Source organism: Heterodontus francisci, chromosome 8 (assembly GCF_036365525.1).
Source record: "Heterodontus francisci isolate sHetFra1 chromosome 8, sHetFra1.hap1, whole genome shotgun sequence".
Lineage (NCBI taxonomy): Eukaryota > Metazoa > Chordata > Chondrichthyes > Heterodontiformes > Heterodontidae > Heterodontus > Heterodontus francisci.
In genome coordinates, this window is record NC_090378.1 from 65967981 (window position 1) to 65983957 (window position 15977).

The 15977-nt window shown below is 41.6% G+C and overlaps 1 protein-coding gene across 1 annotated transcript in view; it reads right to left on the reverse strand.

Moving 5' to 3' along the window:
• The window catches only part of lrrc7 (leucine rich repeat containing 7), a 278045-nt gene that overhangs the window by 143253 nt on the left and 118815 nt on the right, over positions 1-15977 (reverse strand). Inside the window, exons 7-10 of the mRNA XM_068036431.1 lie at positions 15032-15106; positions 7857-8001; positions 3642-3714; positions 2339-2468 (exon numbers count right to left, since the gene is read on the reverse strand). Coding sequence (XP_067892532.1) covers positions 2339-2468; positions 3642-3714; positions 7857-8001; positions 15032-15106 — 423 coding nt within the window. The remainder of the gene's footprint in view (positions 1-2338; positions 2469-3641; positions 3715-7856; positions 8002-15031; positions 15107-15977) is intronic.

Consider the following 15977-nt stretch of genomic DNA (forward strand, 5'->3'; position numbering starts at 1 on the left):
TGCCGTTCCTTCACTGTCGCTGGATCAAAATTCTGGAACTCTCTCCCCAAAAGCACTGTGGGTGTACCCGCACCAGATGGACTGCAACGGTTCAAGAAGGTAGCACACCATCACCTTCTCAAGGGCAATTAGGGACGGACAACAAATGTTGGCCTTGCCAGTGACGCTAACATTCCATGAATGAATAAAACAAAACACGTATGCAATTGTGATACACTACAACTGTGGGAAGCCAACTAGAGACGCAAACCTGAGTGCCTTACTCAAACTGATTGGCATCGTTGCAGCCGAAGTTCACATAATTGCCGGCCTGGCACACAACCCATCAGTCTCCTATCTTATGCATTTGTGAGCTGCTGACTGGGAGATCCTGAAAATGCCACCAGCAGAGGCCTGGAAGAATCTGGACGCAAAGAAGTTAAGAGCAGTGGTCACTTTGACAGCCACTGGGAGAAGCTGTCTTCTGGGAGGCTCCTGATATCTACCTCCACCTAACGCAACAACCTGAGCCTCCAGATGTACTGCTGTTCTGACATGCCAAGGAAACTCAGTCTCTGCCTACACACCCTGTGTTGCAGTTAGTGCTTCCTGAGAGCTGCACTCTGCTGCTCCTCCACTCTCTGCTGGCCAGCTGCAGAACTTTCAACAGCAAGCTACTACTGGTCCTCGTCCAAGGTCCAATCTAAGGCAACCAAGGCGCCACCCATACTAATGTGATTCAGAAAACTTCCAAAGGGTAGAAAGTAAATTCTCTGTAAAAGTACAGTGAACAATTCCTTTCCCACTGGCAGGTAAGAAAGCAGCTGGGAGTTCTAAGTAGGTATTTACATATTTCTGAGATTGATTCAGGTCCTTCAATTGCTGTTGTGTTCTCTCCTTGCTTTCACTTGCAAATTTCAGGAAGCTCAGGAAACCCATGGATGCAATGCATAATTTCAAAGTGTGGGAATTATTGTTCCAATCGAGCAGTTAGCATATGTTAATAGACAACCCGCCTCTCCCCAGGGGGTTGCGTGTAAACAACCTACTGTGCTTGAGTTAAACGCAACATTCGGCAAGTTGGAGCCAGTTTCCAATGTGCTCACATTTTTATTGGTTTTAACTCTAACTGCACTCAAACCCATGTGCTCATCCAGGTTATAATTTCCCACTTACCTTCATTCATGCCAAGCAGACTGAAACTTATTCATTCCGGTAAATAGGCAGCGCCACGGTGCTGCATAAGTTCACATCTATGATTACCGGCATGGCCACTTCCCAGTCCTGACTATGCTATCATAGAGAGATGACAAACGAAGGCAAAGTTCATCCCCACAGTGATGGAGCCAAATGGTGCGAAAATTCTTCCCAGGCTAATCCTTTGCATTTCTTAGCAGCCCATTATAGAATAGAACTGGCAGAAACCTGGATTGACATTGCCTGCCTGGTGTAACGACTATAGACACACAAAACAAAGCGTGTATGCTTATGATTGTTTTATTATTAGTAGAAAAACCTAACTTTCTGCCAAACTTAAATATTAATTTCTGATTTTTTAGTTTTAGACACTTTTTGTTTCCTTTGATTTTTAAAATCCTACAGATTTCTGAGTTTGACTTTAAGGACTTTTAATGATACAATTACTATTTCGGACAGCCAATCTTTGCTTATGGCATATTACAGGCCTGACTATTTTAGGGAGGCTTTAGATTGCTAGAATGTTAATGATTTGCCAATCTTTGTGCAATGAATAACATGATAATGTATACTTTTTCATGAGAAATGTCTCAGTGAAGAGTTAAGGCCTATAGTGCATAAGACCATTAAAGTTGTCAATAGAGGATGCAGATTAGATAAGTCAAGAGATAATAATGTGATATTAAGCTTGGGTTTTTCAAAGCCCGCAGATTGCAGGAGGATGGGAAAACTAAGGGAGGTAGTGTTCCAAAGTTTTTAGGTACTGGAGAAGAATGGTGGAATGTAGTTTGAAGCTTGAAGTGTTGAATAACACAATGCTATCTACATAAAAGACTAGACATCAAAATGTAACATTAATCTCAAACACTTCAGGAATTATGGGATAAAAATTCGACTTGGATGGAAAATAACAGGCTGAATGTGCAATTTCTGATATGTGCTCCGAGCTAGTGGTAGGAATGTTAAGGCAGAAAATCATTGTCTTGATTTTGCAGTTTTTCACCAAAATATCAATTTTATATTAATTTAGTTTAGCATGCTTGTAGTTCTTTTGAGAACAGATAAAAGGATTTAGTTCCAAAGGATAAGCTACAAAAGTTGCTTCTAATTCAACCTGTGTTTAATGATGATTCAGTAAAATTGTACAGTTAAGACAACTCACCTCTCTGGGCAGCTCTATCAGGAAGTTTTCATCAGCTGCGAAGGTTCGGAGGTTGTGCAGGTATCCAATGGTGTGGGGAAGAGACTCAAGTTCATTACAACTACAGTCAAACTCCTCCAAGACAGAAAGACTGGTACAGAGAGGAAAACATAGTTAAACGACTCTTGGAGTCCAATGTTGGTTGTATAATCCAAATGATTGAGACTCATGACTAAAGACAGTAGGGTAGAGTTTCCACTTTGGGTGCAATTGGCAATCCGGGTGCAAATTGTATTAGTTTTGAGAAGTATTTCTTTCCCCCTCAAGTTTTTGTTCAAACTTGCAAATTGCTGAACATTAAATCTTCCATGAACTAGCACAATCAGGCGGTGTTTGAGAACATAATTTAAAAAGAAACTTGCTTTAAAAATATTTCTTGACATATTTAAGAGTTATTAGCTTGGTACAGTCTGATTAATACAGTTTAATACAAAAAAATAAACATTTTAATCACAGTGTCTAATCCACCATCTGTGACTAATGTGATTTTAAATAACTGAAAATGACTTTTAAAAACTATACAGAACCATTTGCTAGTTATATTAGGGTGCAGCAGTTTCTTAGTAAATTAAAAATAAAATATACTTAAAAGCTTTTAAAACGTGCCTATTAATATCCTTGCGACCAAAATATCCAGTTTGATCTTAAGAGTCTCCTCGAAGTCCCGCCAAACGAGCGTAATTAGTGGAAACTCCCAATAGTAATTAATACATCCTGGCGGCATGGACAGTTTTGCAGATCAGGTTGGCTTCTAGTGCAATGTCTTTTAAACTAGCGCAAAAAAAATCAGAGAAACTCGATTTGTGCTGAACGTAATTTGTGTGTGCAATTCTTTGATCTTTTGCGCTGGTTTAGCTGGTTGAATTGTGCTGAAACAAAAAGTGCAACCTGGCATAAAGCCCAGGAGGCCCTTATCATCACATTTAATTTACTTTACTTAAATTTAAATCAAGGTTCAGCTCTGCTTTCATGGCACTAGGGATCAAATCTGAAGAATTGAGGCACACAAGTACAGCAATTTTCCCCTAATCCTTTACAATATTGATGTTACCAAAAGAAGAGCTAGAATACTGGGGTTAAGCCATTTCCAGTCCTCAGCTATTTTATCCAAGGAGTAAGTAAAAAATTAATTACTATTGGGAGTTTCCACTAATTACGCTCATGCATGAGACTAAACAGTGAGTATTAGCAAGATATTAGTCCACAGGGCACAGTCCACATTAGTCCACAGTCCACAGGCCTTATCCTGTCCTCATCCACTTACCCTCCAATCGCGTTGGGTAAAATGTTAAGCTGGTTGTCATCCACCTTCAATGTTGTAAGTTTTTTCAATATTCCTTTTTGTAGAAGAGACAACAATTCAGTATCTCATAATTGGCAAATTCTTAAGTACATAAGTGCCCATTCTACTAAATGCACAATCTATTTTGTCTATACACACACACACATTTACATACCTAATAAAATGGACCAATATGTACTGTTATTACATTGCCCTCTGCCCTGCATCAACTGCCATGCATCCCAATCCATTTAGCTTCTACTATCTTATTGCACTCTATTCCCGAGTGAAGCCTCAGGATACTATTTTTTTAAAATAAATCCATTTTATTCCCCCTAATACTGTAAAATACATATGTGCTCATAGTGTCTTTTTCTAGTGCATTCCTTATAAGCACGTATATGATATGAATATTTTATTCCCTATCATAAGTGATCTGTCTCAGTGATTCCTCATTAAGAAGAAAGAACATGATGGCTGGCTGCTGTGTATCAATGCATAACTCTTGGAAGGAAGCGGTCCAGTGCCGGATCATGAGATAGCCCTGAAATTGCTGCAGACACACCTAACACTGCAGTGGTGACACATCTGTATTTACGTGAGATGGGGTGGGAGAGTGTTTGATGTCATCCTAAGAGACATCACCATCATTCATGCTATCTCCTGTCATTCCTCTTCCGGTGGGCATACCCTTAGTATATTTAGAGATTTGTATCGAAACAAGCATTGGGCATCAATGAGATTGTTGAAGCTCTGTATTATGGTTGTTTCAATCTGCTAGCATTACATGTAATGCTGCAATGGTTGATCAGTCCTGCATACTATCTGGCATAGAGTAAATCATTTGAGTGGGTGGTGGCTGTGTGGGATGGATGTGGCATCATCAGGAGTAACAACTCCATGACCTGTGTCTTCTCTTGCCATTTCCCTGATGCTGGGCACTCTCTTATCCAGTGATCTTTGTGGAAATAGGTCGTCAAAGCCTGCATTCTTTATAACTCAATCTGATTCCCCAGCATATTGGAGTAAGAAGGACTGCTATATAGTGGAGCCTAAGCTCCCCATAGCCCCAGTCAGAGCATTCAACTCCACTACTGGTGGATCTGAAGCTGCAGCTGTCATTCCTAACATAGCACTATGCTTTGCAGTACACAAAGATCATTGCATAGATGTGACTAATGGACTCTTACATAATTGCTATCAGCCTTTGCAAAGTGCTTGGCATACTGTCAAATTAAAGCATAAAAAGCTGCCTTAGGGTCCCAGTTCCTAGATTAAGCATCTGAAAGAAAACTTAAGATGGCTCTCCGTGAGTGGTTTTGCGTGCCATTGTTCGAGTGAGTAACACAGGACACTATGAGGTGCTGGGGACACAGTAGATACTGCCTTTCATGTTTCCTCCTTAGAAGCAATGATAGCATCAGAAAAAGAATATAGGTTAGAATTCTGGTAATTGGATACCCCTGAAACAAAGCTTAACTAGCAAAATGCTGTGTGTTTCGCTACTGTACTACAATATTTGCCTGTTTTTCAGTGAATATGAGGAGAAAGAGCAATCAGCAAAGGAGGTTACTAGCCCTGAACTTGAAAGAGACCTATGGATTTCACCCCAATCCCTACATGGCATCCGGCCCATCAGAATCTGCTAATAGGGTATCAATCAATCATAGTCGCAAGACTCCCCTCCAGTCCACATTTCCTTTATGTCAGTTATGTGCAGCTTTTAATGTAAGCAGAAACAGAATACACATATGTTGGAATAGCAGGGACCGGGTCTCAAAACACCTAGCCAATGTCACTTGTGTAAGTCCATGACCATGCAGCATACAAGTAGCTGATGTTGGGAGGATTCCTGATGGTCCTAACTTGCAAGATTTATGTATGGCATCACAAACATATTTCTGTGCCAGTAATAAAGTGGTCCCTGCAGCAACAAAGATGTGGATCTGTATGTGTCAAAGAGCTGAAAGGTTGCCTGTGTGCTTTGTATGCTGTCTCAATGATGCAGCACCAATGCAAGGGTGAACTTATTTGCATTCACTTCGAAATCATTTACTAAAAGTACACAAAGTGTGAGTACACTTACCATGACAACCTTTATGAGTCTAGAAAGTTTATTTTGCAACTACACTCACAACCTGCAGACTTGGGGCACTCTGGTGATTGATTTGGCCAGCTCTATTGACTCGTTTTGAAATGTACCCTTGATTATACAGTGCTCCACAGCTCAAAAGAGACAACTCCCCTTTGCCACACCTCCCAGACTAACACTTATAGAGCTACATTCTCAAGCGATCTCCTCGCTGCCATACAGAACTGCTATCAGGAAAACTTTAAATTTGAAAATGTCCAGCTAAGCTTTAACTGCAAGCAGCAACTCTTTAAGACCTGCTATCTTAATAGTTGGTCCACGCTACATCACCAGCATGCTCCTTGCACATTAGCCAATCTGTGCAGGTAATGTATAGAAATTACAGGAAGTTAGCTCCACATAATGTACACACAATGTGTAGTAGCAGGTTTGCAAATAATGCAAAAGCATCTCATAATCTCTGCTTACAAAAATGGTACTAAACCAACAGATGGCACTGTTTTAATAAGCTTTGTCTTTCAGTTGTGAACCTCCCAACCAATTTATATTCATAGTTGTGGTCCCTGCTTATTTTTCTTCTTCTATTGAGTATGTTCCTCTTCATGAAATAAAACAGTAGCATTATAAAGCAACCAATTTTCACATGTATTTCAAATAATGAATGGGGGTTGAGATAACATTGTAAACTATGGTAAGATAACTTGAGCAGCTTATTAATATTGTTTCAATCTTAACTAGTGTGCTGTAAGACACTTCAACCTGCTCTTCGGTATATATAAGCATAAACTTTAAAAAAGATTCAATTTTTTCCCACCTGTACTAAATTTGCTGACTCATGCTGGAGTATATAGTTCATCATTATTCATAAGTCCAGGCAGAGACATTGGGATGAATTTTCCTGAGAGTATTGGGAATCTGACGTTGGGACCATTTCCAGGTCCCGACCCCACTCGAGATCATTGTGGGACCATCCGGCTGAATTTTGCAGGAGGTGACCAATTAGTGGGTTCACTCCGCAATCGCTGTTCAATTAGGAACGGCGGGCATGTTGGGGGGCGGGAGCTAGATGGGGTGGGACCCATTTCCAGAGACAGCCTCAATTACAATGACCTGAGCTGCAAATTTTCCCTAATACCTTACAGTGACCCAGACTGATCCCTATTTCAAAAACCCCGCTTTCTTTCAGTACTCACAATCCAAGAGCTCTGCTTCCACAATGGCAAGTCCGTGGAAATGCATGAGCTCCTCTTTGCTGACTGCCCCTTTTATATTGAATGGTTGCTGCTTTAGTCGATGACTTCCCGCTGTTCAGCCACCTCACCTGCTTGACAAGGTGCTGACACCGCAAGGGGCCTGTTCACCTCTGAAAAAATTGCACCTCTGTGGCAAAATACCTCTCAATTGCTTGCTTAATTGCCTGCCTGCTGCATCTGGGAGGGTGGCCATCATCCCCAAGATTCTGCCTCCAGAAAAATCACACAGTGACGGCAACAGGTTGGGCAATTGGCATGCCATTCTCTTGTATGAAATTGTTGGCATGCCCACCTCCGAGGCAAAATTCAGCCCCTTGTCTTCAAGTTATTTGACCATGGGGTGGTTTCACAGATGAACCTGATTCCATTCTCAACCCAATGGCCTTACAAACACATATGGAACTCTGAATGATCTTCCCCTGCCAAACTGGGTGGTGTGTGGCCAGCTGTAGTAGCTCCACTGGTACCCCACCTGAAATCACCTAACTCAGATCAGGCCAGAGATCAAACATTGGATTTTTCTAATCCGTGTGCATTAGCAAGGCATTTATCTGCTGAGTCACTGGGAGAGCCATAAGAGACTATTTTTGTACATTCTTTAATTCAGTTAAGTTGCACTATTAAAAATGGGTACTTGTGGTAATTCATGATTCCTGTCATTACTCTGGAAGACTGAAAGTTTACATTACAGTGTTATGCTCTTCTTTCAAAGTCTTCCACAAATGTTTTAAAATGTACATTTTACCTATCAGTCATTCACTGTTCTACCTCTAATTTTTTTAAAAAGAAAACAGTCATGGACTCAGAATTGGTACTGATTGAAATTAATGCAAATGGTAACATTGTTCCTACCTATGGAGTCAGGCAGCTGTTGCAGCATATTGGATGAAAGCAGGAGGTCCTCCAGGCCTTCGCATCCAGAAATATCTGACTCAATGGTTTCTATTCTATTCTTTGACATATCCAAGTATGTCAGATGTTTCAACTTTGCTAGAGGCTGAGAAAATGCAAGACACGTAAATATATGTAATATGTTTCACATCCATTTTGAAATCATTTTTCACTTTTATTTCACCCCCTTCCTTGCCCCTCCTCCTGAAGACCATGAATTTGCTGATGTATCCAGTACCTCAACCAAATGGCCAGTCTTTGAGTATGTGCTTAGACAGTGAGTGTTGGCAAGCTACACTTGAACCCTCTCATACATGTCCAAGCCATGCCACTGGATAGTGAACAGCAGCAGGAGCTGTGGGTGAGTTATTTGTCTGTCTAGCTCAGTGACACTGAGACTATTTGTAGAATCCTTAGTGCTCCTCTTGTCCTTAAGCCTCCATAAACTTTACCTTAGCCAAAAACTCTGCTGCCTGCATCAAGTTCCACCCACACCTCAAATTTTTGATTTTTTTCCTCTCTCACCTAGGAATATTGGGACCAATTGTACTGTTCCTACGACTGTCCTGGATGGAATTAGCAAAAACTGTCACCAACCTAGGATCATTTCCGGGAGCTTTTGAATTGATTGATGAATGAGACCATCTGATCAGCTTTCCCTAGCAAATTGTATATCAATTGGGAGTTAATTGTCTTCAGGTGTTGGGCATTAACTGGGGACTCACCTGCGCTCAGACATATGTAAAGGAGCAGGCAAAAAGCATGGTTGTGGGTTGGAAGTGCTATGTGTGTCTCTATAAATAAAAGCTTATAAGTGTAGGTTCCAGTGTTCTATCATTTATTGTTTGGCTATCTGAGTTCTAGTACCCAAGGACCAAAATTCCTCTAAGGTTCCCCCTGCCCTAGCCCTGAACTTGAACCTTTCTCTAGTTCTCTTTTATCTCCCCTCTTCTCTGAGCTTATTTTATCCAGGAGACCCACATTCTGCTCCTTTGACCCTATTCCCACCCAACAGTTGACCACCCATCTTCCCTTCCTAGTTCCCATATTAGCTGGTAATGCTACCGGTTCTCTCTCCTCAGCCACTGTCCCCCTCGCCTTCAAATCTGTCAGCACCACCCCTTTCCTCAAAAAAACTAACCCTTGACTCCTCTGTCCATGCAAACTACTGCCCATCTCCAACCTCCCTTTCCTCTCCAAAGTCCTTGAATGAACTGTCATCTCCCAAATCCATGCCCATCTTTCCTAGAAGATAATGTTTGAATCCCTCCAATCAGGTTTACGCCCCAGCCACAGTACCAAAATGGCTCCTATCAATGTCATGGATGACAACCCATGTGACTGTGACAAAGGTAAACTATCCCTCCTTGTCCTTCTTGACCTGTCTGCAGCCTTAGACACATTGAGCATTCCATCCTTCTCTAACGCCTCTCCACCATTATCCAGTTGGGTGGGACTATATTCGCCTGGTTACATTCTGATCTATCCAGTCGTAGCCAGAGAATCACCTGCACATTAACTGTGGTGTTCCCCAGGGATCTATTCTTGGCCTGTTCCTATTTTTCATCTATATGCTGCCCCTTAGCGACAACATCCTAAAACACAGTATCAGTTTCTATATGTATGCACCTCTACCTCACTACAACCTCTCTTGACCTCTCACTGTTGCTAAATTATCAGACTGCTTGTCTGACATCCCGTACTGGATGAACAGAAATTTCCTCCAATTAAATATTGGGAAGATTGAAACCAATGTCTTTGCTCCCCACTACAAACTCCGTTCCCTAGCCATTGAGTCCTTCCCTCACCCTGGCAACTGCCTGAGGCTGAACCAGAATGTTCGCAATCTTGGTGTCATCTTTGACCCCAAGATGAGCTTCCGACCACTTATCTGTGCCATCACTAAGACTGCCTATGTCCACGTCTGTAACACTGCCCGACTCCACGCCATCTCAGCTCATCTGTTGCTGAAATCCTCATCCATAACTTTGTTATCTCTAGACTTGACTATCCCAATGTCATCCTGGCCGGCCTCCCACATTCTACCCTCCATAAACCAGGGGTCGGCAACATGTCCATACACGGACACCAGTGTCCGTGGTAAAAGATTTTGAGTCTGTGACTGGTAATTTCAGGGACAAGAAATTTCCCATTGGCTTCTTCAGACTGTCTTTTAAAAAACATTGCAAGTGTCAATTTCACAGCTGACAGATACTGGGAGTGGCTGCAACAGTTTCTGAACTTCGGACAGATTTGGGGTTTTCTGGCGGGTTCCGATTTTTTTTTTTAAATGCCCGCCGGAAAACCTGAATTTATCCAAAGTTCAGAAACTGCTGTTCCCACTCTCAGCAATGGTCAGAGAGAGGAAGGGGGGGGAGGGGTGGGGAGAGAGGGAGAGAGAGGGGGGAGGGTGAGAGAGGGAGTAGGGAGAGAGGGGGAGAGGGATGGACACAGAGAGAGGAGAGAGGGGGGAGAGAGCGAGCGGGGAGAGAGATGGACACAGGAGAGAGAGAGAGGGGAGAGAGATGCTCACAGAGAGGGGAGAGAGAGAGGGGTGAGAGATGGTCACAGAGAGGAGCTAGGGATTGACACAAAGAGGGAGGCAGCGAACGAGAGGGGAGAGAAAGAGATCAAGATCACACTTGACAGATGGACATCTGTCCGGATTCTCCACATCGCTACATCAAGTGTGTGGGCAGACATTGACTACTTGTGCAAGCAAAAACAATGCCAGGTACTCACTAAATAGGGAGAAATGTGTTTTAAATCGGACTGTGTTTTGAGGGCATTGGATTGACTGTACACTTTACATACAGATTAATTGCCTCCATGTCCATGGCCGAGTCAATAATTTTGTCAGATGTCCGTGGTGCAACATGTTGGTGCCTATCCCTGCCATAAACCTGAGGTCATCCAAAGCTTTGCTGCCTGTGTCCTAACGTTCACGAAGCCCCACTCGCCCATCAGCCCTGTGCTCGTTGACCTACTTTGGCACCTGCTTAAGCAGTGCCTCTATATTAAAATTTCCATCCCTATTTTCAAATTCCTTCATTGCCTAGCCTCTCCCAATCTTTGTAATCTCCACCAGCCCTACAATCCTCCGAGATCTCTTCATGCCTCCAATTCTGACCGCTGGAGCATCCTTGATCTTAACTGTTCCACCATTGGCAGCCATACCTTCAGCTGCCAAGGCCCTAAGCTCTGGAATTCCCTCCCTAAACCTCTCTGTCTCTCTTTCCTCCTTTATGATGCTCGTTAAAATCCACCTGTTCGACCAAGCTTTTGGACATCTGCCCTAATATCCCCTTATGTGGCTCAGTCTCAAATTTTGTTTGATAATGCTCCTCAGAAGCACTTTAGGATGTTTTACTACATTAAAGGCACTATATAAAATACAAGGTGTTGTTGTTTTCTCTAATCTGTATAGCTCGCTACTACAACATTGAATTTTATCAATTGGGACACAAGCATTTATTAGCCCAAGTTGGAGAGCACAGCTTTTATACTGCGCAAAATAGGTCAGGTTTTAGAACACAGTGCAGATTGGTGTAGCAGCTTGGGACAGTGTGAGCCCTGCTGGAAAGTCCAGGAGAGAGAGACTGGCCCAGAAGCAGTTGAACGTAGCAGCTGAATGCAACCACAAATTTAATATATTTAGGTTTTACTTCAATATATTAAAGCAAAATTTAATATAATTTGATCTAATAGTCTGAGAGGTGAACAAAATATCAATATAGAAATATTCTATACACCAAAGTTCCATATCTCAGGACTGAGCTATAGATTTTTTGTGGGTTTTTATGTGCTCATCAAAGTGAGTATTAAGAATAGATGACTGACTACTAACAATGCTTTGGTTTGCCCAAGGTTTCCAACCTGTTTCACATGTTTTTCAGATGGATCACCTTTGCCAGTTTTGTTACCAAGTGCTTTCATCAAGCATTCCTGGAACAGGTATAGTAAGACTAGATGGAAAGTAAAACCTCCTCTGGTCTTAACCATCATTTTATGAAAGCACTTCTGGCTGTACCAATATAACATTTTCATTTTGCGCAGCTGTCATCCTTGTGGTTTCTCGCAGTGAGATTGCCAATTTAATTTCAATTTGAACTGAATTATGGGATTTTTTTTTCTCCAGGTTGAAATTCAGTTGGAACTGGGTTGAGACTGCTCAAACTAATTTTGCGTGGAACCCTTACTGCAAAGCAGAAAGAGGAGAGATTTTCATTTAATCAAATTAACCTGGATTTGAACCCAAATTCGAGCTGTGAAAAGTCGATGTGTCTCCCTTTGGTCAAATATTTAATCATTTTTTTCTAAACAATTACAAGATAATTTCACTGAAATTTCCCAAGCATGTTTCTGCACTGAATGTCCTAAGTGATTTTCGCCACCTCCACTGTGATGCACTTCAGCAGAAATATGCTACACAAATTTGAGCAAGGGAGAAGGGGGAAGGGACAGAAGCTAAGAAGAAATATTCAACTTTTGGGAAAATTAACTTGCAGAGTGAAATGTAAAACATTTTCATTGCTATGTAAATGAAATAAAATTAGCTGTACATTTTGGCATGGGAATTCATAAACAGAAAATGAATTATTAAGTAATACAATTAACAAAAAAAATGTAAATGCATATTAAAAGGATACTGCCTGATATGAAAAGTTTTTGCCAAACCTTTTCTTACAAGCATTGGTATGATGATCCTCAGCCATGTTGAAAAGGATCGCTACCTCCCTTTCAATGTCTTTACCATGACAACCATGCCTTATTTTTAAATATAGGGAAAGAACTTTGTTAATCTTTTCAATGATTAAGAAAGAATTGTTTAATACTGTTCCAGAAACAGGCAGAATTCCTAGGGATTTTAGCAGAAAATCCAGATGTAGGTTGTTGAAGGGATTGTGAAAACAGCATGGAATTCTGTTTGAACAGACAGCAGGATTCATAAATATATGAGAGAGATTTTGTATGCAGTGTCACTATATTAGTGAGACTGAAGTGTGATGGGCTTTGCATACACCACTTTAACTGAAAAGAAAGAAAGGACTTGTATTACATAGAACCTTTCATGAAACTGGACATCTCAAAGCACTTTACAGCCAATGATGTACTTTTGGAGTGGAGTTACTGTTGTAATGTAGGAAACGGGTCAGACAATTTGTGCACAGTAAATGCCAACTTGGCAGGATTTCTCACGATCAGCCAATTTTATATCCATATTAATGTAGGTGAATTCCTGTCCCGTATTGTGTGTGCCACTAGGAGCTCTTTATGGGAGGCAGGGAAAGTCCAATTGTTCTGTGGGAAAATTAAACAGGATATGGCCACTTAAAGGGAAATAAATTTATAAAAGCTGTACTGATGAAGATAAATTTTTAAAAGCCTTTATAAAGACTGTATGAATCATGTAAAAATTTAAAAGGCCTTTATAAAGACTGGAGGGCCCAAAAATCAGTGTCAGACAAAATATACATTGAGGCAGGAAAAGGAGTCTGTTGTCAAGTGATGGGACAGTGCACAATCTGAATCCTCTGTCTGATGGGTAAAAAGATGGATGTGAGCATGAGCTGAGCCTAAGAAGAATTGCCCTGTTCAGAATTCCAGGGCACTTTTCCCAGAAAACAGCACTGCAGTACAACAGCCAGGAAATGATGGGTAGATTCAACAATTAGTGTATTATTTGCAAGATTTAGGAGAAAAAGAAGATGGCAAATTTTAAGGAAGCTGCCAATGGTACCACTTACTAGGTACATGGCTCATGCATGTATGCCATGAAGTGTTTCCAAGCGATTTTTTGTACACCTGATGCTGGCCTGTGGGAAAAAACAGCAGTGTGCTGACAATCATGCTCCTAGTCCGTAGCCAAGGAGATGAAATAGCTGGTTTTGCTGATCAATGAATCAGACACTTGTTCAATACATCTGTGGACAGTGACTTGACTTATAGTTGGGATGGAATATAATGTGAATAAGTGTCATGTTATCCACTTTGGCAGAAAAAACAGAAAGACAAAATATTTCTTAAATGGTGAGAGGTTGGCAAGTGTTGATGACCAAAGGGACCTGGGTGTCCTTGTTCATGAGTCACTAAAAGCTAGCATGCAGGTGCAGCAAGCAATAAGGAAGACAAATGGTATGTCGGCCTTCATCGCAAGGGGTTTTGAACACAAAAGTAAAGATGTCTTGCTGCAATTCTATAGAGCCTTGGTGAGACTGCACCTGGAGTGTTATGTGCAGTCTTGGTCTCCTCATCTAAGGAAGGATATACTTGCCATAGAGGGAGTATAACGGAGGTTCACCAGACTAATCCTGGGATGGCGGGAGTGTCTTATGAGGAGAGATTGAGGAAACTGGGCCTGTATTCTTTAGAGTTTCAAAGAATGAGAGGTGATCTCATTGAAACTTACAAAATTCTTACAGGGCATGACAGGGTGGATGTAGATAGGGTGTTTCCCCTGGCTGGTGAGTCTAGAACCAGGGGACATAATCTCAGAATAAGGGGTAGGCCATGTAAGACTGAGATAAGGAGGAATTTCTTCACACAGAGGGTGGTGAATCTTTGGAATTCTCTACTCCAGAGGTCTATGGAAGCTCAATCATTGAGCATGTTCAAGACAGAAAAAGATACATTTCTGGAGACTAATGACATCAAGGGACATGGAGATAGCGTGGGAAAGTGGCGTTGATCAGCCATGATCTAATTGAATGGCAGAGCAGACTCGATGGGCTGAATGGTCTACTCCTGTTCCTATGTTCCTATGAAATGATCCTTAGGCTGGAGGGAGACAGAGGCAAAAACTTTGCCCCTACTGCAATTCCAAATCTATGGAGCAGGTAGGCTGCTGATGTCCTTGCAACAGAGGGAACAGATCTGTTAATGATTCTATGTTGATTAGAATTTAGAGTTCATTCCCCACAGACATTTCAAGTTAGGTATGACTGGGCCTGCAGATAAGATTGGTGGCAGCGTGATGGATGTGGTGGTACTTAATCATTGAATCGTTCAAAAAGATTCCTTCAGGCAGCTCTGTAGGAAGGGTAAGTTACAAAGTATCAAATAAACTGAAGTATATACAAATTAAGTGGTCAGACGAAAAGGTAATAGAACTCTGATGTTGCAGTGTAGATTCTTACCCCAGGTAATGTCTGTATTGAGTTATTGTCCATCCACAACTCCTTCAGGCTCTGTAACTGTTCCAGGACTTCAGGCTAAAGAAACAGAATACTGTGTATGGCCATTAGTCCATTTGCACAGAGATCAGAATTTTAGATTGAATCAATACAGTTGTATGACATACTGACCTCATTGCAAAATAATATAGATTATTTCCAATCTGATTGAGTTGATTCCAAGCTATCCTTGCCTTGCAGATATGCCACTGAACTCAGGGCATGATAATTCTGTACAATGAAATCTCAATTAAAATTTTCTGCACACATCTTCCAGTTCTCCAAAACCAACATACTTTTAATTTCCCAACTCTTCTACTTGATCATTGGTGGCTGCACCTTCAGCCACATTGTCCCAATCCTCTTGAGCTTCACACCTCAGCATCTCTCCCTAGCACCTCCTCTCTGTCTTCAAAGGCTTCCGTAAAACACCACCTTTCAATGTTTCTTTTGAACCCTCCTGTTCCTTTTCCCTCCCCCCTCACTTGAGGTCAATTTGGATCTACCACCTATATAGAATGTACTTTGGTTGGGGAACATCAAAGTCCATCACCAAGAGTGACTCAGTAGCACCACTAATGGCCGAGCTGGCCGATTCCTGAAGGATCTAGTTGCCTGACTGGGGTTGCGACATGTCAGAACCAATAGTAGGGAAAAGCCTTCACCATTCTACCTGTTGCAGATGCATCTGTCCATGACAGTATTGGTAGGTGTGACCAACTCACAGTCCTAAAAGTCTCCACACTGAGGACACCCTCCATTTTGTTGTGTGGTACGACCATCGTGCTAAATGGGACAGATTGAAAACAGATTTTGCAGTTTAAAACTGAGAATCTATGAACCTCTGTGGACCATTAGCAGCAACAGAACTGTATTTAAACATAATCTGTAACCTTATGGACCGGCATAT